General features: G+C 39.8%; 2 protein-coding genes and 3 non-coding genes across 5 annotated transcripts; 4 read left to right on the forward strand and 1 right to left on the reverse strand.

The window, feature by feature from the left end:
- Positions 1-4492: 4492 nt before the first annotated feature.
- Positions 4493-7968, reverse strand: gngt2b (guanine nucleotide binding protein (G protein), gamma transducing activity polypeptide 2b). The gene is made up of 3 exons (XM_035407036.1): positions 7867-7968; positions 5199-5288; positions 4493-5051 (listed from the first exon to the last, which is right to left on the reverse strand). The coding sequence occupies exons 2-3, from the start codon at positions 5280-5282 to the stop codon at positions 4923-4925; spliced, it is 213 nt and encodes a 70-aa protein (XP_035262927.1). The 5' UTR covers positions 5283-5288; positions 7867-7968; the 3' UTR covers positions 4493-4922.
- A 5429-nt stretch (positions 7969-13397) lies between these two features.
- On the forward strand, positions 13398-19133 carry tmem101 (transmembrane protein 101). The gene is made up of 4 exons (XM_035402606.1): positions 13398-13544; positions 16443-16623; positions 16713-16859; positions 17355-19133. Exons 1-4 carry the CDS (start codon positions 13414-13416, stop codon positions 17661-17663), a joined length of 768 nt encoding a protein of 255 aa, XP_035258497.1. The 5' UTR covers positions 13398-13413; the 3' UTR covers positions 17664-19133.
- A 421-nt stretch (positions 19134-19554) lies between these two features.
- trnar-ccu lies at positions 19555-19627 on the forward strand. The gene has a single exon. It is a non-coding gene; the product is annotated as a tRNA-Arg (tRNA).
- A 215-nt stretch (positions 19628-19842) lies between these two features.
- On the forward strand, positions 19843-19915 carry trnar-ccu. Its single transcript has one exon. It is a non-coding gene; the product is annotated as a tRNA-Arg (tRNA).
- Positions 19916-20798: 883 nt separating this feature from the next.
- On the forward strand, positions 20799-20871 carry trnar-ccu. Its single transcript has one exon. It is a non-coding gene; the product is annotated as a tRNA-Arg (tRNA).
- The last annotated feature ends 553 nt before the right edge of the window (positions 20872-21424 follow it).

Raw genomic sequence — 21424 nt, forward strand, 5'->3', positions numbered from 1 at the left:
CAGGAATGATACTTGATAAAGTAATTACCACTATTTAAGTACATATGATGATCAACAGCAATCTCTTATTTGTATTCAGTCAAATTATTTACGACTGTGGATAACATTTTGAAATGTTGTACGGGTGATCTTTTTGTTTGAAGCGGTGAGAAATACATAAAAAATGCAAACAGTCATATAACAGTAAACTTGCACAGAAATAAATAAATAGTATTGTTATGTGCTCTTTTTATATTGTTGAGTTCTGTTGTCAATTCTTTTACTTTCTGTCATGTGAGTGCATGCTTTCTCTGTTGCGTGTATGTCCTTCTTCCTTACTGGCTACAGTGGTAGCTGGCCAGCCATTCCAAGTGCCAGCATAGGCGATACTTGTGCACCATTTGGTTGCAGGTCCATGTACTATATAAGAGGGCGTGGCAGCCACTCACTCTGAACCTGCAGGAACACAGCAATGCAGTTTTTTCTGCACTTTGTTTTGTTTGTCTCTTTGCTGTTGCTTTGATCATTGTGGTTTAATTATAAATGCTCTAACACTTGGTGGATGGTTGTTTTCTTTATCTTTTGCATCTTTTTATATTCGTTTATAGTTTGTATCACTGAGTCTGAACACTTGCATGGGATGAAAAATCCTGACACCCTTCAGAAATTTGTGAGCTGGTTGATGGAAACACATTTTATAATTTGTTGGTATAATCATGGTTGTAATTTCTTGTCGATTCATCTGTAACCATGGATAAACTGTCAGTTGCTGTAATCAGTTCTCCAATTTTGATTTATGGAGAGCAGTAGACCTGGGTCCACATTTCTGTCGAGCTGATGGAAATGCCCAGCCATCTTATTATATTCTTGTTCAAAAAAGCGCATCATTTTGAATGACACACGTTTTTCCAGTGGAATATTTGAACATAAGAACACATGTGTTCAATCATGAGTGACAAAAGCTGCAGTACAGGGTGCTTTGGAGTTACTTAAAGTGTATTTCCTTGCTTCCGACTAAGAACCCCACAAATGCCCTGAAACCTGCCAATGTAAAGCTGGTAGATCGCCAGAAACTTCTGAAAGTTTTAATAATAACTACCATCACACACAACAACTCCAACTGAACATACAAACTTTTTTTAAATCAGGAAGTCAATTATCCTTTTAAGGTACAATTACAATGCTAAATGAATTAGATCACTGTAAAGTCCCACCCGTATGTGACCTGTAAGTCTCATGCTTTCCATTTATGTAATTTGTGTTGTGTTTTGCAGCAGCAGTGAACATTTCCAGAGTAATATTTCAGGATTTTCTTAACCTCGGCTACACATACAAATCCTCAAATCATCCAGAGTAGTAGTCAGAAACAATAAAAAAAGACTGGAAAACTTTCTAAAATGTCAAAAGAAATGTTCAGGTGAAACCGATCTCGTGAATAGTTCACTGGAAGCATACTATCAGCCTGTAGGGAAGTCTATTTTGTGTCAACTTTTCCATACACCAAATAAATGTTGCACCATATGAACATTCTGTTCTACTGGCCAATATGGCTTCATTATCCAAAGTGGAAGAGCAGGAAAGAAAAAGGGGATGGAAGGTGAACTAAAGAGGATTAAGAAAGAAAGTAGAGGATACATCGGGGTATTTGGGCTAATGAGATCAGCAGCTCAGAAACCCGGGATGAATTTGTGGGAATGAGCTTAAGAGCCTGGCCTGGGAGGGCAGCTGGTTGTGTGAGGGGGGAGTAAGAATCCCTTCCTGCTCACAAATCAGTCACCTGATGTATTAGTCACAGGTGCAACAAACGTAGAACCTTCTCACAACATGCCAATGAAGTTGCCAGGCCACACTTCCCAGTCAACAGTGGGGATGGCCGAATGTTTGGGAGTGGGCGGGGGATGGGAAAGGTTGGGTGTTCCCATACTGTATGCTTCATTAAGATGCCCATGATTAGAATCTGTGTGTAGAAATCACAAAGGTACCTTTGAAGCCAATTGTGTAGTTTTTATAATTGAATCTGTCAGAGACAACCATTGAACATATTTTGAATTATGACCTCACATTTGCGTAGCTAAACACATCAACTTGAGATGGACGTGTCCAAAACACACATTTCTTAAGGTGGTAAATATATTTCTCAGTGCAAGACTAGTAAAGGTGCTCTTAATTATGCATAAATGGCACTATGCTCTTATAAGCCACAGATCATAGATAGCTTTCTTCCTGGCTGATTTACCCATAAGAGGGTCAATGGGTAAAATTCAGTTTGGTGTCTTTTGGTGACTTTTGATGTACACTTGTACATAGAGGTCTTGCAAAATAATGTAACACTGGCCCAATGAGGCTGTACCGCTCTGGATCAGGTATAGCTCGTCACTCTTGTACAGATGACTCCTGCTCCAAAATCAGCTCCCGTACCACATAAACGTGTCTTTTTTCTTTATGGTGTACTTCAACATGATAAATCTCTCCATAAAATGTTGCTTATTAGGATGTGGTACTGGGAGCTTGGCTGCACGTTCCAAGAGGGCTCCTACCTGGGCACCAGGGAGACATGGCATTAAACTAGACTGGCATGATGCAAACACAGTATATTTTCTGCTGTTCTAACAATTGCTTCCAAGACTATGGCTAAGCTCTGATTCTTGAAGAATGTAGTCACCTGAGCGCCCTGGGGCTTATCAGTCCTCCCACAGCCATGCACCCAATCCTGTACCAGCAGTGGGCACCATAATCTCCAGAGAGGGCCCCACAGCCATCTCTCCCTGCCTGCTCTGTAGACACCCCGTGCCCCTGCACTGGTGTACACACATTGGCTGTGTTCCAATACGAAGTTAGCTGCCATAGAACAGCATTTGACTCCAGAATTTTCACAATTTTTCATACTTGTCCTTCATAGGTATGTCCTGATGCATCCTTCAGCTGGAAGGATATCCCATAGGTCTTTGCGATCTGCTCAGACTTCTCACTTCCGTTAAATTAATGGTGGCTTTCCCTGAACTGGCCATCAAACTTGCTAGAAATCGTGCTACTATCCAATACAACAAGCTAGCGTAGCGATAAAGTGAACATGTATGTAAGGCAGTTTACAGAAGTGTGCTCCGTATCAGACCCTCAAAGTAAAACAAAGTCTTTGCTGTGCTGACAGGGATCAGCACTGCAGGTGTGATAAAGAGACATGTTCAGTTGCAAAACATCCGATTGGATCAGCATGATGTAAAATTTATGTTTTCCATAATAGAGTGTAATCATGTTTTGTATTGCTGGAAATGTCCTGGGGAACAAGTTAGTGTCTCAGCTACAAAGGTTAACCCAGTGTGATATACTTACAGAGACAGTGCAAGTAGGACTTATAGTTGTACTGTTTTGCCATCATTGTGTCTTTTTTTGATGACTTGGGGTTTTGTCATTATTACTGAACACACTGAACAATAAACTACATTCATTTTAACTTGGTCTTCCTCGTTGATCTTACCACCGCACACCTAACGGTTTAAGGTCCTAACAAAGGCCTACAGATGTAACTCAGGATATCTGTATCCCAGCCTGTACACTAGTGTCGTAGCAGGATACATAGTTGTATTTATGCAGGCTACACAAGCGAGAGATACGTCCGCATCTAACAAGTTAGATAGCGATCATGTACAGAGGCATGCTACTGGCAGACAGCAGTCTCCACCGTCCATGCACAACTGTTCGCACAGAGGAAAAGTTAAAACACTATTAAATGAATCTCGTTCCAGTAGCACCGGGTAACACTACACACATTCCTTCACCACTCAGATACTTCCGCTGTTCGGTTTGCGAAGAGGGTTCTTGCTGTCGGTGACCTCAACACGACGTTTGGTGTATCTGAGGGGTTTCGTACGTGCTGAAATCACAAAATTTTTGGTTAAACCCAAAAAAGTAGGTGAACTAATTTTGTTTTCCCTTAAATAGGGTATCAGGACAATTGTGGCTATAATGACAGAATCCGTATTTGTTTGTGTTGGGTCTCTCAGTCGGAAAGTAAAAAGCTGTCAGTTGTAACAGTAAACACAGGTCTCAAGTGAGTATGTGAATGCTCTGTGACGTCATCCAGCCTTCAAAGTGCATCCCAAATTTGTTGCTTTTTGAGGTTTCTTTTCTGTTAGGACGCTATCTTCAATGAGACATCACTTCGAAGGATGCAGGCAGCGAGGCAGCTGCCTTTGCCTTTGTATTCTTCCCTAATCTTGGTGATTTTTCTGTTACATTTACTTGTTGAATAATCTCATTTATTCATTGCATAAACATGAGTTCTGAATAAACTCTCTTAGACAACATGATTACATGTGAAGTTTTTACTTTAATGTAGATGAGGGCTGAAGGAGACCTTGCTTTGCGTGATTTCTATTCACAGGGAACGGATAACCAGTTCTGCACAGTGAATGGGGGAAAAAAATGATGCACAACGCGAGGCAGAAGAGGTCACAGCTTTGCATAGCTAGATGAGCTTTATTTACAGGCAAACGTAATCACTTCTGCAGCGCAAACAAGGCCCTGCTCCCTGCTGGGATGCTCTGAAGCTGTCGGTTGGAGCGAGCTTCACTGGAGAGGGCAGGGATCCAGGGGCGCGGAGCTCCTTTTGATGAAGAGGGCAAGGTAGCGGCGGGGACAGACCGCACACTGTAGTATTTACGCAGGACAAGTCGGAACAAGACAAAAACTGTTTCTCTTCCCACTCTCGAGTCCATTGATCTTTGACTCCCAGGATGTCCTGGGAACAATCTGGATCTTCACCTAAATCTTATTCAGAGCTATTTATTAATGAGTTTCGGTTTCTACGCGGACGAAAAAACCAAACAAACAAAAAAAGCAATCTAACCCAAAGCTTACTCATAGCTGCTTAGCTGTTATTCTCTCTTCATAGCTTGGTCAAAATGTCCCCATCTATTTGCACAGGGTTACCCCTCTCCCCCGGGCTAAGTTATTATGCAGCCGCCCTTCTCCGGCTTGTAGGGGTTTGCCTCCTCTGAGACACCTTTGATCAGGGGGTCATCAGCAGACTGGCTGTCCACCCATTCAACGATCTCTTTGGCCGTGGTTGAGACCTGGGGGAGAAAGAGGAGGGCAAACGTAAATTTGGTTGTTGAATCTGTTTCAACCTCTCTAAAAAGGAATGAGCCAAACTGGGCCGAGCGTCCGTCCTGCACCCCCCCCCCCCCCCCCCCAGCCCATCACTGGTCAGAGACACTCACCGGTTCTCTCTGGGTCTTCAGCTCCTTCTTCAGCTGGTCCAACTCCATCTTGAGGACATCCTTATCTGACATGTCCCGTGCCATCCTGACCTAAGAGTTGGAGGCAGAGTATGAAACAAAATAGTCAAAACCACAATACCTTAAGGTAGCCAGATTTTTGTTACCTCTCAAGCCACTAACACGTCCTTCTGTCCTGGGTATTATTCTCATACACTATAGTAAAACTGTCCTGTGCATTGCACTAATACATGACTGTAATACAGTCCAGGGCATTGTGTATTATTATAAAAAAAAGTTACCTAGATACATACAAACTTCAAAAAGAGACCATTCTTCATCAAGGTCAATCAATCAATCAATCAATCAATCAATCAATCGAATTTTATTTATAGAGCACATTTCATACAAGTGATGCAGCTCAACGCGCTGTACATAAAAATAAGAAAGAAATAAGATCACTTCAATAAAGATGTATGTAAAAATGTGTGTAAAACGTGTACATTTTATCAAATTTTAATGATTTATGCAATTTTATTCATTTATTTGACATTCTTTGTATTTAAAATCTATTGAAATGTAAGTTTTTAAACTGATCATGGTTCTTAATTCTCTCATTTTCCCACATCATGCAAGTCTTCCTATAGCTAACCCTGGGTTAGGGTGGCTTCTGGTGGACAAAAAGGGCACTGCATGGCTTAGTCTCAAAAGTGCAGGTCAACTAATCCTCATGAGATTTTCTGTTGACTTCCTTGTCGACTGTTGATCAGTAATGTTACAACAGTATGTTGTGCTGGTTTGTGTCCCGACCAATTAACATAATCGTTGGTTCTGTCCCCACAGCGAAACAGAAGATTATACCTATTCTCCTCAATGACATTTTGAAACAGTTGACCATAACAATTTACACAAATGTTCCAAAAGATTAAATAGACACACTCAGTCTCTCACAAGTTTTACAGGGAAAAATGGGGACAGCAATATCCAAGAGACCAAAAGCTAGAGTCAATCTCAGAAGCCACTCCTGTGTCCACTGCTAAACAGGTGGAGAGGGATTTCATTAGTCTGTTCTCAGGTCTCAGATCCTTTTGGAGAGGTGATGTATGTGCCTGCATGCACATACACTCACCGGCCACTTTATTAGGTACACATTGCTAGTACTGGGTTGGACCCCCTTTTGCCTTCAGAACTTCTTTAAGGTGGTGTGCATTCAGAGATGCTCTTCTGCATACCTCAGTTGTAACAAGTGATTATTTGAGTTGTTGCCTTTCTATCAACTCGAAACAGTCAGGCCATTCTCCTCTGACCTCTGCCATCAACAAGGCATTTTCGCCCTGAGCACTGCCGCTCACTGGATATTTTCTCTTTTTCGGACCATTCTCTGTAAACCCTAGAGATGGTTGTGCGTGAAAATCCCAGTAGATCAGCAGTTTTTGAAATACTCAAACCAACCCGTCTGGCACCAACAACCATGCCACGTTCAAAGTCACTTAAATCACCTTTCTTCCCCATTCTGATGCTTGGTTTGAACTTCAGCAGATTGTCTTGACCATGTCTACATGCCTAAATGCATTGAGTTGCTGCCACGTGATTGGCTGATTAGATATTTGCGTTAGTGAGCAGTTGAACAGGTGTACCTAATAAAGTGGCCGGTGAGTGTGTATGTATTTATGTGTGCTTGTGCATTAAAGAGAGTCCGTTTTTAACTATCTATGATCATTTTCATCTGCCAGGCATCTTTCTGAATTTCTATATTTTGGCATAATACATTTTTAACATATATTCTATTCTACACAATATTGTAACAGATTATGACAGTGTAAATTATTTAGATATTTTTCAGCAAAACCTTCAAATGTACACTTTATATTTTGTATTTTATAAATTACAGATTAGTCTCTACTCTTGTATTTTCATTGCAGTTTGGCCTCGAGATTTGTGCCTTCACATTGTTCATATAGTGCTAGGTGGAGCCTATTTTAACCTGAGCAAAGAACAAAAACAGTTGAAGGACCTTCATGTTTTGTTCATTATGTTCTGTTCATTATGAGAATCAAACTTCTATTAATTAGAAATTATTTTTCAGAAATAATCTTATCATGTGGTGACATTCATTTTAACTCCCATTGTGTATTAATGACACATTTTCATGAGGGAAAAACACAAAGGAGAATATTTGCTTTCACTATAAAAGGTTCTACAACAGAAAACCTAGTCAAATAAAGCTAACACCAACTTTCAGAATTTAATCAAAGAAGGCATCCAAAAGTCAAGACGCTGATGTGTGGTTCATTCCATTTCCTGCCACTGTTCATTGGCCATTCAAGTCACTTTGTTCACAAACACTTGTCCAGGGAATGGATCGCGATTTTGTAGACTCTTCATTTTGTACTCATTCAAAAACTTATTTAAACACTAGCCAATAAAATGTCATCCATTATATCTGCCTTAAAAATCATTGACTATTCCAGGTACTGTAGAAAACTGGTGAAAACTGATAACAAGGAATAGACCCATACAATAACACACAATGTCTCTGAACAACTTTTTTCATATTCCTTTCACACCTCTCAAAATATCACTTTAAATATTTATTTGGATTAGTCATAAGCATTTATAAAGCAAACATATAAAATGTATTTGAAGGTTTTCGAAAAAAGAGGACACTTACCTGTTGGATGGGGGGGACGTACTATGAAGAATCTTTGTGCCTTGTCAATAGGATGGCTGGAAACAAACTGACCACCTTCACTCTGTTCCTGTCCTCTTCGGGGGCTGGTCCAGATGGCTTTTGGGAAATAGGTGACATGGGGGAGGGGATAGCTCATATCACCAATCCCCTTGATCATATTAGCCAATCAGTGCGATTAACCTGCCAAACGTCAGTCTCAAAACCAATTAACCTGGAAATCTAGGGGAGAAAGAGGACGGTGGGACGTGGGGGGCTTAACAAGGTTGAAGAAGGCTGCAGAGTGCCCACTAGTCTGTGCTACCTGGGCAGCAAGAACTAGCACCGTTACATCTTCAACGGTAATGGTTGGTTAGACGTAGATGACACTCAATACTAAAGTATACGTTACAATGATCATGGCATTTTCAGAAGTAATAGGCAGGTAAATCTGTTCTTTGTCCCTACCCAGCATAACAATCAACCCAGTCCCCACAAGAGTTGCATTCTGTGACATATGATCTTAGGTTTGTAAGATGGGCCACTTTCATTGAGAAGAACATATACATGTAAGTGATTTACATTAGTTTTCCGCATGGCAACTTCACATGCTACATATGGGCATATTATCTCATTGAAAAGGAATGTTGGTTCCTGTAAAGTATGCAAACTGAACTTGCTCTAGTGAGCAGTCCAATGGCCTAAAAAGTAATGCAATTTCTCCATTATAGGTAGAAATTGAGCTGGATTCAGTGGTGGCATTCACACAAGCTGATTGGAGAAAAAAGGAGCAGCAGACTATAATGTTACACCAAGGGCCTGAAACTTCATCTATCCTGGCTGATGCCCAGAACCCTAATTAGTTCACTACTCTGCCACCCAGGATAGTTCTCCCTGTCATGTGTTTCCCTGGCATCCAACCCAAGTCACTTATCAGAAGCTTAAGCCAATGAGACCTCATGAATTCACTTTATACTTTCTCACTTCTCCCTAAACCGATTAACCAATGAAGGTTTTTGCTTTGAATGTGAATTTTGTGACAGACAGTTTTTTTTTTTTTATCAGGCCATTCAAATGCAACTTTATCGCTTAAGATCAGGGAGTGGGAGCTGGAGATCCACTTTAAAAGGCAAATAGCACGGCAGGAATGAGAATGATCAAGGTGTCACAGGGTGTGTTCTGGATCTGAAAGTGCGACCTTGTTTTGGTGGCCTACTTCTTTGGCCCTTTACCCCAGCTACAGTGTTGAGTTTTCGACCGCACGGCACCATTTCAGTTCGAACGTAGAGACTGGTTTATCCAAAGACAAGCTCTTTGCTGTGCTTGTGTCATCCTTTAAGCTTGACCTGCTTTAAGCTGACCTGCCCTTATCTACACTGGATTAAGGACTGAGTCCAGTCATTCTTATTTTAGCCAGGGTGTCTGTGGTGATCCTTCAACAAGCGACATCCAAAGCTGGTTGCCAGAAAATGAAAAGATCAGTTATGCAGAGGCAATGCGCTCCTATCAATTTTGAGAAAAAGTGGAAATTAACAGTATCAATTATAAATGGTACAGAAAAGTATTTTTCAATGCGAAACAGAACATTAGCTTCAGGGTATAGATGCACAGTGAAAGTGGACAGAGATAAATAAGCATGGGATTACTGATCTCTCCAAGGAACATGAATTGAAGTAAGACAATTTCCTTCAAACTGCAGCCTAAAATACCATGGAAGTGCAGACCCTTAGATGCTGGAAAGCAAATAAAATGTACGACTGACAAGGCAGCTGTTTGTTTAATAGCACACAGAACGAATACCTGTGCATTCAGCAACAATGTGAAATAGTCTGAAGCCAAAATACAACAAATGGTATATTTTTATTTTTTGTGGGTCTGAGTTTGTCTCACAAGCTCTGTATTGTTAAGTAGGAAAAGAATCAGCAAGGAACTGTCGTCATGTTGCAATAAACCTTTCAAGGCCATGACCCACCCAGTGACCAGTACATTTATTGTGACCCATTGCTGGCAGGGAGAGGTACATCTATTTCTGAAAAAAACATTTGTATAGATAACATTTTAAAATAAATGCATATTTATTTTAACAAATCTGAATGAACACACTTCAGACTGGTTAAATGACTCATATATTATTTGTGACTTTTAAGGAGGGATGAAGAAAACATTTGCATAGATAACATTTTAAAATAAATGCATATTTATTTTAACAAATCTGAATGAACACACTTCAGACTGGTTAAATGACTCATATATTATTTGTGACTTTTAAGGAGGGATGAATAGTTATGACAAAAGCGTCTTAATAAATGTTAAATGCAGGTAAAATAAATAAGTTATTTTGGGATAAATTAGCATGCAACATAGACTTAGGCAGACAAATTCTTTACATGTGAAAAGTAAACAAATAATATGTTTAAAATATTACATCAAAATATTAAATGCTTTTTATTACACCCTAGGGTGACTGCAAAGCGACTTCATAAACAGCGGTATTCTACAAACTCCTGTAGCCACTGATGTGATGGTCAGTCTATCACAGGCAAAATCTTTGCGCTTACTGAGTGCATTGAACGATGAGTTAGCCAAGAAATAATAAATAAATTGGTAAAATCAAAAATTACACAAAATCTTGATAAATTAGGCTTATGCATTATTTTATATTCATACAATCGTCATCTTTGTAATTGACATGTTTATCATCTTCATCATTACCACTTTGCCATAATCAGCACCATAGCATTGTCTGAAAAATAACTGAAGAGCAAATTAAATATAGCTATTCTCATTTTTTTTTTCTTTTTTTTATGCTGGCCTATTTATTTTTTATATGTGATTACTCATCGTCATTATCAGAACCATCATCTTGCAAAGACAGAAATACTACAACTAATAACATTTTTAATGATAGTAGGCTATTAGTAGCAATATTTAAAATAATATGGTGGAGTCAGCCATAATATCATCTTAATTTAAGATTACACATATGCCATCTTTATTAAAAATCATTTATTTAGTTGCCATGATTCATCACCATGAAAAATGGGTACGAGAAAGTTATGGCAGGTAACATTATTATTAGTAATATTAATAGTAATAATATAAAAATAACAACATAATCAGAACAATAATGGCGGTGGATTCATGTAATCCTAGGTCAAGGTTTATGCACTATGTAACTCTAGTGTTTCTTTTGCACCTCTACATCATGAACCAATGCACTTGTTGTACGTCGCTCTGGATAAGAGCGTCTGCTAAATGCCTGTAATGTAATGTAATGTAACCGCTGATACAGCGGTTTTGCGCAGGCAACTCCCAGTTCAACACTTTTCAGCACAGATGAGTCAATCACAGCCTCAACTCGTTCATGTGCGGGTGTGCGCTTGTAAGCCGTTGCGTTACGTGCACTGTGATGTAAAACCTAACAAACTGGAATGAAATAAACCTTATAACATTTTTGGGGGCCTCTGAGCAAAAAAAAAATAGTTCCTCGGGGAGTAATAAATGTGAATAAATATTTGAGCTTAAAAGTACTATCCAAAATGATTTAATTTGGCTTGGGTAAATTCGTAGTTTTGAATGGACTTCAAAACTACGAATTTACCAATGCTTTTACCAATGCTTTACCAATTTACCAATGCTTTTTTGGCACCAGAGCTTCACTAAACTGCAATACCGCGAGTAACCACTGGAGTTCACCCCACATTCAGGACATATCCTGTCTATGTCGCCATCCTGTGGATTGATGTGGATTTGCATGGATAATACTATTAATGAGACACAGGTGAGGTCTAAAACAGAAATTCATTCCCATTAAGTGCAAGCATGTGACTGGGGCTACATTTTGATTAAAATAATCAACAAAAACTAGTTGTCTACAACGTTGTAGAGATTTTTTCAATATACCAGTAATCAGTGGAGTGAGTGAGTGCGCGAGCAAGTGAGCGAGGGAGCGTGTGTGTATGCATGCATGTATGTATGCTCTAAAAAATTATTTTACATTTTCTACTTGGGGTGTTAAGTAAATTCTATGAGCCTATCATTGTCAGACTAACACAGCTAGTTTGAGTACAACCAGTGCGGGTTTCCTTCATATATAAAAGCCTAATTACATTGAACCTACTTAAATATTCATTGAGATATTAAGAAAATAAATCATTACAATTAAATTGATTCAACTAGTAACCTCTTTTATTTCTACTCAAATATATCTACTCAAATTTTCATTTCTATTCAAATTGTTGCTTCAATACGTTTGTATAAATGACCCTTTTCCAAGAAAAAAAAGCAATGATTTAGATGATTTTACCTTTTTCCCATGGCGCGCAGGAACTGCCGCCGTGGGCTATGCATGGCAAATTGTGGTCACTCACTCACTCACTCACGGACAACCTTTGAAGGACGTTTTGTGGGACGCATGCACAGGTGGTGCCAACGGAAGTGAGTTTCACCGTGGGTCTGGACGGTTACGTGCTTGTTTATTCTGTAAATGGTCAACTTCGTAGATCCGTACATCCAGCTAACTTAGCAGAAAGCAGGAACTGAACTTGTGTACTCTGGGTGAGACGTGGCTGTGCTAACCACCGTACTAAAGATGGGTTCACCGTTAGCAGAGCAGTGAACAGAGCAGATCACTACTCTCACTGAATCAAAGCAGAAATTGAACTCAGGCCTTGCAGACTTCACCTTCAGTGATTCAGTGGTTAGCGCAGCTGCCTCTCGCCCAGATGAGACCTGAGGTCAATTCCTGATCTGCTCCTTGCGGAATTCATTAGCTAGATCTATGTTGTAACAAACTCAAGATCTGTTGTAGTGTGTCACAGAACTACAGAGCTGACCAATTAAAAATAAAAAGGTGAAACCCTCTAAATACTGGCTTTTCCTCTTGATTTCTCAGAAAAGGGTATCTAACATAGCCTACTGAAGCAACACTTTGCAGAAGATCTGGGTCAAATTGAAAAAAGTGTACTTGTTCAAACAACTTGCTTCTTATGTTTGGTTAGCTGAATATATCAATGACCGTGACTATCAATGACTATGAACGTGAATATTTAAGTTGGTTCAACATAATTAAGCTTTTAAATATGGTGGAAAAACCTCAATGGTTGTACTTGACAATGACAGCATTTAATAGTACCTCAAGAAGTAATTACTCAAAAATCTCAATTAAAATTGTGGCCTTTATTTATATTTATTTTTATTTTATATTTTAGTACAGGCAGTGAATTATTTTTAGAGTGTATGTATTACCATCAATTTTTATTTACTTTTAAAATAAAAAAGCCACTGTAAATTGTTGGGGGAATAAATTAGTTGTTAATTTAATCATTTAAAAAGTAGCCTTCTGTGAATTTTTCCAAAAACGAGATGCAAACCATTTAATATGTTTTGCAACATGATCCCAAAATCAAAGAGAACATATTTATTAACTGTAATTATACCATATATCAAATAAAAAAAGAACACTCCCGTTAACACCTCAAACATCATTCAGACAGTGAGAAGCGCAGCGAAGTTCTAAAATGCGTCGTTGCACTTCCGCCCTTAACAATCATGGCTGCCCCCAGCAGAAAGGAGGCTTTGAGGCTGCTCACTCGATTCGGAGCGATTATTTTGACCCGATTTGGGTTTTGGAACTGTTTTAGTATGCTGATGTTGTTTGCTGAGCGAGCAGATATTAAAAGGTAAGTAGCTGGATAGCCAGAATTATAGGGTTTCAGTGCGAGATGTAAGTATGGTGACTGGTTGGCACATAATGTGGCTCGCTAACGTTAGCTAAGTTAATGTTACCTGCCAAGGCACAGGGCATCGTGCTAATCAAACTCTATATATATTATTACAGTCGATACTTAAAAAGAAGTATTTAGGCTCTGTCGCTAGTTTTCCATATTGGGAAAACGTACAGTTTATTCACGAGCTTCACGAGCCATATCTCAAATAATCTAGCCGAGTAGATTTGTAGTTAAACCTGTGATGTTAGATGTCAACTTAATTGTATTGTTTGATGGCGAGAGATGACGGGTGCTGGAGGAAAGGTCCGCAAGTCGCAAATCTTGAAATCGCGCTAGGAGGCAAAAAAGGTTTTTTTATTTTTTTATTTTACTTTTTTTCATATTACGAAAGTTAAAGAATTGAAGAAATCACTCAATAGAATAAAAAACATTTTTAGGATCACTAAATGCTCATAATTTGTCGGCAAAGTCGGCTTGTTTTAGTGGTTCTTACAGTGGGATTTTGGAGGCGTGATGGGGGTGCAATTTGATTAGCATATAATCTGCATTTTCATAATCTGTAAAAAACTGAAAAATGACCTTGCTCTACTTGAGGACCAAAACACCAGCACCTGTCACCTATACTTGTTTGCCAAAAGTAGCAGCCTACCACAAAAGCTAACAAATTGACTGACTAAGAAGTACGAACTCACATCCTCAGCCAGGCATATCAGAATTTGCAGTTTGATTAGCATGTTTGGTTTCGTTGGCTATTGTCACTTAGTTTCGGTCAAGCCACCGCCCATAAATGAAGTCGGTAGCCTAGTAGGCTACCCTATGTTTGTTTAGTGTGAGGTTGCTACAATGGCGGACGCTCAATCTGTTGCCACTACGGTTGGGTACGGAAAACCGGTGCCTTAATGGTTCCTATATGGTCAGCACCGACCGGACCGAATCACTATGCAAATTTCTGTGCCTCTTTTCGGTGCCACTTTTTAGTCCCTCCAGGAAATCCCGATCTTGCGATCGCAATCATTAATGCAAATTCAACCAACAGTTGAATTTGCATTACCATGTCATTCTACAGTCAATATCTGGGACTAAATATTGAATACATATACAACCTTACCATTTGGTTTTACGCATAGAGATATCCCTTTTGAGACAGAGTGGTCATACATTGTTTTGGACAAAATTTTGTGAAATATATGCTCGCTTGTAATGCCTGCACCCTCCAAAATCGCTGTGCGTAATCCACACGTGTTGTTTACGGCGTTGTCGCCCTTTTTAGTACAGTCTGGCCAATTCATTTATTCAGTAGGTGAGAGTATAAGCTTTCTAACGATGTATAATATGTCTAATTTTGCTTTTGGAATAGCGTTTTATAGGTCAGCGTAACCGAATATTTTCTTATCGTGGCATTCACTGCGTGATAGCATTAAAAGACGTTGCACCTAACGAAACGTTGTCAACGATTTTTCGTAATTTCTTGGAAAATACCATTATTATTGAGGACTTCTGGGCATAGCTAAGCCATATGTTTGCTGATAGATCTATCTGACATCGTTTTCTGGAGCAAAACAGAAGCGGATAGAACTGTCATTGATTTACTGTCTCTGTCTCTATCTACTGAACATAGATAAGATTTCATAATTGCAATGTAAGTATTACTGCTCAAAATATTTCGGTTATATACGTTATTTTAGAAATTGAGTGTCTTTAAATAAGTTAGTGGTATTATATAATGTGGATATTTCATACTGTGATGTAGCCTAAGCGTTAGTAGTGTAATAGTTTTTGTGACGCATGCGCAACAGTGATGAGGAGAGTGTTGGAACATTGCCAAAACGTGTATCTCCCAGTATTTCATTGCGAACTAAAAAAGAGCAAATTCATTTTAGATTTTTTGCCTAGACCATTGCATTTGTGGCACTTTATTTCTTACAAAATTATGAATATAAAGTAATCTAAGATAGTATTGTAAATTATAAAAATGTATTGCTTCATTTAAGCCATTTTTCTAGTCTCTGTGGTGTTCACATCTGGAGTTATAAAGCTTTAAATAGGGTACCCCCTAAATGGGCAAGGATTGACAGGTACTCTAGTGGGGGAGTGGTTGGGGTGGAGTTAACTAGCCATTGTTCCCATCCATTATCTCCCTGTGAGAAGTGTGAAAAGTTCAAGATCTTTCAAGGGGATTTTCTCTGCTACTTGATTTTAGGAGTACCAACATTCAAATAAGCATATCTTCTTCAACTATTTTCAGATTTCAATGTATGACACATCCTTTGAAAGCTTATAATCTGCATTTTCATAATCTGTAAAAAACTGAAAAATGACCTTGCTCTACTTGAGGACCAAAACACCAGCACCTGTCACCTATACTTGTTTGCCAAAAGTAGCAGCCTACCACTAACAAATTGACTGGCTAAGAAGTACAAACTCACATCCTCAGCCAGGCATATCAGAATTTGCTTGCATTGAGTCTAGTGCCTCCCCAACTCTTTTTTTTTTGTCCACCAAAAGCAGTTTCTCCCTTGTCAATCTGCAGCGGAAATGGATAGCTAACTTTAGTTTACTGTAGCGACATCTGCATGTGGTTTTGCCCTTTTCGAAGGAGTCTTTGATTCCGCTGGTGGCTGCGCAAATTGCAGCAGGATGCACTGTAATTTTCATTGTTGGTGGGTTTTCCAAATAGTCTCCATCGTGCACACCCTAAAAATACAATGCTTGAGTCAGCTTGCCAACGTGTCATTGTGTTATCTGATGCTTGTCTTGTTTGAAATTCAAAAATGAAGGGTTAGGCTATATATAGGCAAAACATAAGAGCCAGCACATAAGGAGGGAACTGAAACTTTTGTCCGTCCACAGAAAGCCAGACATCCAGGTCCCCTATCTGTATATCGACATGGGAGCTGCCGTCCTTTGTGCCAGCTTCATGTCATTCGGTGTGAAAAGGAGGTGGTTTGCACTGGGGGCTGCTCTGCAGCTGGCTGTCAGCACTTACGCCTCGTACATCGGAGGACATGTGCTTTACGGGGATTGGTTGAAGGTGAGTACTGAGGTAATAAACCAGATTATCATTATTATTATATAGTGTCCCGGCAGAGCTCCGCTGATTCTCATTTCTGTGACGCACAGGTGCGGATGTACTCCAGGGCCCTCGCCATCATTGGTGGCTTCCTTGTGCTGGCTAGCGGAGCTGGGGAAGTGTACCGTCAGAAGCCCCGCACCAGGTCCCTGCAGTCCACTGGACAGGTCTTCCTGGGGATATACCTCATCTGCGTGGTGAGCGTTCTGAAGATCAGAGCTGCTAATGTGCCCCTACTCAATTAACCAATCACATTCGGTCATTCAGACATTCAGGAGAATATAGTGTGTATGTCATAATGTCTCCGCAGCACAGTCCAAACTTTTTTTACACAGCTGTTTGTGTTTCTTAAATTGTTAGATTCACTGCTATGCAGCAGCCATTTTCTTTAAATCTCACTGGACCAAGCATTGACAGAACGCAACTGCAGGCTTCTTGGTGAATTCCTCACAGTTAGAATTTTATGCATAGCTTTGTTTTAAATGAACCGGTCATATTTGTGTGTTCATATTTTCATTGAAAAACAACATACATGCCTGGCAAATTTGCAATCTAGCCAGTAATTTTGGTAACACTGTCTTTCTGCCTGTTCTGTATTGGCTTGTTTTATGCTGCTATTGAGGTCTGAGGTAGGATAACCGTTGTCATGGCGGCAGCAGATTTTCAGTGTATTTTACGCTGTCCTCCGGCAGGTGTACTCCCTCCAGCACAGCCAGGAGGATAGGATGGCCTACTTGAACCACATTCCCGGCGGGGAGCTCACCCTGCAGCTGCTGTTCGTGGTGTACGGGGTGCTGGCCCTCTCCTTCCTCTCTGGCTACTACGTGCGCCTGGCCGCCCAGATCCTGGCCACCCTGCTGCCTCTGGTGGTGCTCTTCATCGACGGCAACATCGGCTACTGGCACCACACCCGGCACGTGGAGTTCTGGAACCAGCTGAAGCTGATTGGGCATAACGTGGGCATCTTTGGGGCGGTGCTCATCCTGGCCACAGACGGCTGAAGGGCTGTTCCTCTCTGAAGGTCAGCTATCCTGCAGCCACCGTCCTTTTGGCCCTCAAGACTAACAGGCAGTAGGCACTGTAAGGGGGGGGGGTGGGTTAGGAACATGAGCTCACCTCAGACTAGCCCCTGCTGAACACTCGACCTCTCCATTATCTTTATGTGCAGCTTCTGTGTCTTATGCAAAAAAAGACAGGGCCTGTTTTTTTATCTTGAAAATATGAATGCTTCATGTTTACATGACTATTTTTTGTAGCATTTTTGGTTTTGTGTCTGGGACTGAAAATCACAGCACATTCGTGGGTATTTTGTTATCTATTGTGAAATGGATATGTTTTTAAAATCGATGCGTTTGCTGAATGCAGGCATTAAGTAGATTTTGAAGAATAAGGAGAAACACGGTTTTTGAATAATATAGCTCTATATGTAGTTGTAGTGCTTTGCTTTGATTCATTTGGGATGTTCTGGGTTTTTTTAGTTTGATTTAAGCTGACAGAAATTTCATATTTAAGACTGAACATTCAATATTTTTTTTTTTTTTTTTTACATTATTGTACTTAATACAACAAAATTATTGTATTGTAGTTTACTTTGGATGCAGGTATGAAACCATTTTACAGAACCAATGTACATGAGTCATGTTTTTGGCCCATCAGATTCACTAAGGAAATGTGTATTTGGATCATTTGGGGGTAATTTATGTCTTTGCGCAATACACTTTTTCTTTCCGCATTTTCCACTTGATGACTTGTTTTGCCCATATAGCACAGCTAACAATTTCATAAACCTCCCTGTTTTGGATAAAATTTGCCTAGTTGTTAAAATATTATGTAGTAGTGCTGAAAAGACAGTACTTAGGTGATAAGGTCAGGGATTAAGGCGTCAAACTCCACACATTTTTATTAAATGCCTTTTCCAACTTATCTGGATCTACTGATATCTGGGGGAAAGCAACATACCAACATATCATTTTTTAAATCTCTTTGACCTCAATTCCTGCATGTTATTAAACAATCCATGAAAGATGGGGGGGGGGGGGAAACATGACATTTCTACAATATTTGCACTGCAGGGGAAATGGCTGATCTATTCAGGAATACAGGAACAAGATGGGCTTTAAACCTTTTGCAGAAGCCACGCATTTCTTATTTAAGCAGTCTGCGATTTCCAATGGAGTTTTTTTTTGCCTTGCTTCAAGATACAACTGTGAGGGCGCACGCAGAATTATTACTATTATTATACAGATTCTAGTGAATACAAACCATGCCGATTTGTAAGTACTCACAAACAGTTTGTGTTGGTACTGCTGCTCAACCTGTTATATTTTCACCAGACGTTTAGAGAGCCTGTGTTTTACGGCAGAAAATCTGGCTTAAGCATATATGATGTATATACTGTGGAATATTATTTTGCATAACTATAATTGACTTTAACCTTTTGCAGGCAAGTAATAAAAATTAAAAAGATTTCAGGTATTGTGCATCCTTACGGAAATCTTACTGCAAAGAAAAATCTTAAAGTATATCTTGTGTATATCTGTGAAGGCATTATGTAAAGCTTATCTTTACTCTTTTCCGGTTTTGAAATGGATAGTATGAATTGTATGTGAACATTTTTGAGCCCGAGAAGCGGACTGGTGCAGTGGAAGTGTGCTGACCCCATAACCCCCAGAGTTTCTTTTACTAGGTGTTCTGAATGCCGTTAAAAAGGCCTTCTAGCACGTCTTAAAAAAGATTCACATTATTATTTTTTGTGATCAAATTAAAATGGATGAATCAAGTAATGACAGTCAAGCTGGGCTGTCCGCAGTCGTCGTCACAAAAAAAGTCCTGCCCTAGCCTATTTTGATCCTGGAACAGCCCTGTAAAATTTAGAAAGGCAGGCTGACATAGGCCCCAGTGGCCTAATGGATAAGGCACTGGCCTCCTAAGCCAGGGATTGTGGGTTCAAGTCCCATCTGGGGTGAAATGTTTGTTTTTTAGCAGGGTACTCTGAATGCCATTGTAAATGGCCTTAATCAATCCCTGTGAAGCAGAAGTGATAAAACCATACAGCACCTAGCTTTAATACGTCCCTGGGGGAAAAATAGCGAAAGTAACAAAACTTCCTTGGGGTTTATACATTGATTCCATAATTTGTGCAAAAAAAATGTCTGGATCTTCTTACAACTCATTTTCCCAGCCCCAGTGGGCTAATGGATAAGGCACTGGCCTCCTAAGCCAGGGATTGTGGGTTCGAATCCTGTCTGGGGTGCAGTGGTTGTTCTTTAGCAGAGTCCTCTGAATGTCATTAAAAATGGTCTTACATACCTGTCTCTGGGGGAAAGCATGACAAAAGTAATAAAACCTACTTGGGATTTTTAAGTGGGTCATATTGAACCAAAAATTAAAGCATATAAATGTTTTTCTTTGTCTTCTTACAGCAAATACTGTAATTGCGATGCTGCTCAAATGAACTTGTGGTGCAGTGGAAGCATGCTGGGTCTGTAACCCGGAGGTCGATACGTTGAAATCATTGTCTGCTACGATGGCTGTTCTTTTGGGTCTATGCAGGAAAACAAGCCTTGTTGGGGCAAGACTGCTGCAGTTTGTGCTTTGGAAAAATATGACCTAACTTCAATACTGCTTGTATGTATAATCTAGATTTATATTTTCTACTGAACAATCAAGGTGTACATTTACATATTTCCTGGTTTTTAATGGATGGTATAAATTGGATGTGAAGTTTGAAGTAATGACAAAGCAGCATGGCACCTCTAAACCATACAGCACCCAGCTTTAATACGTCCCTGGGGGCAAAATGGCAAAAGTAACAAAACTTCCTTGGGATTTGTACATTGATTTCATATTACAGCAAAAATATTTTTTCAGGATCTTCTTACGATGAATAACATAATTTTAATGTGAACAACACCATTATGTATAGCAAGGTAGCTTAACGGAAGTCTGATAGGTCCATGAGGATGATGGAGTGGAACCATCCTGTGCTATGGCCAAGCATCATGCTTTGTTTAATCATCTTGAGAATGATGTTTATTTTGTCATTTTCTTGTATCCAACCGCTCAGGAACTAACATTTTGCTGAAACGGCTTCGGCTTTTTATATTTTTGTCACAATAACAGTGCAAACAGACCTAGCCCCAGTGGCCTAATGGATAAGGCACTGGCCTCCTAAGCCAGGGATTGTGGGTTCGAGTCCCATCTGGGGTGAAATGTTTGTTCTTTAGCAGAGTTCTCCAAATTACTTTGAAAAGGGCCTTAGTCCCAAGAGTGATCTGTGGTTCTGTGGTGTAATGGTCAGCTCCAGCAACTGTAGTGATTCAGAGAGTGCAAATCCAGGTGAGACCTTTGATCTCTTTCCAATGTAGTTTTTGAATTCTGTATGTGACTGCAACATCTTATGCTCAAATTCATTCCTTTCAAAGAGTTACCCATTTTGTGCAGGAGGTGACTACTTGCTGTATCCGCATGCTGGCCAGTTAGCTCAGTTAGCCCCATTTGGGTTGTGGCTAATAAAGCTTTAGCCATGTTTTGTCAGTAAAAACAAGCACAAAACCGTGCAGACCCACGGCGTACCTGTACAAAGTGTCATGAGTAAAACTTGGCTAACTATATAGCCAGCTAGCTATGGCATGTCCTCACCTCTGTAACTTTATTTGTTGTCCTCCGTGTGTCCATACATCTGTATCGGTGGTACGCGCTAAGTAGGTTAACTAAAGTAGGCGAAACACTAACATGTTAGGGTTAGCTAAAGTAACGTTAG

Source organism: Anguilla anguilla, chromosome 2 (assembly GCF_013347855.1).
Source record: "Anguilla anguilla isolate fAngAng1 chromosome 2, fAngAng1.pri, whole genome shotgun sequence".
Lineage (NCBI taxonomy): Eukaryota > Metazoa > Chordata > Actinopteri > Anguilliformes > Anguillidae > Anguilla > Anguilla anguilla.

What these genes read in the sequence shown, in the direction of transcription:
- gngt2b (XM_035407036.1), bottom strand. Translation starts at nt 5,282, where the DNA reads ATGGCACGGGACATGTCAGATAAGGATGTCCTCAAGATGGAGTTGGAC. An exon ending in TGAAGACCCAGAGAGAACCG is followed by an intron (nt 5,052 to 5,198) that starts GTGAGTGTCTCT and finishes TTTCTCCCCCAG; the next exon opens with GTCTCAACCACGGCCAAAGA.
- tmem101 (XM_035402606.1), top strand. Translation starts at nt 13,414, where the DNA reads ATGGCTGCCCCCAGCAGAAAGGAGGCTTTGAGGCTGCTCACTCGATTC. An exon ending in GAGCGAGCAGATATTAAAAG is followed by an intron (nt 13,545 to 16,442) that starts GTAAGTAGCTGG and finishes GTCCGTCCACAG; the next exon opens with AAAGCCAGACATCCAGGTCC. An exon ending in GGATATACCTCATCTGCGTG is followed by an intron (nt 16,860 to 17,354) that starts GTGAGCGTTCTG and finishes GTCCTCCGGCAG; the next exon opens with GTGTACTCCCTCCAGCACAG.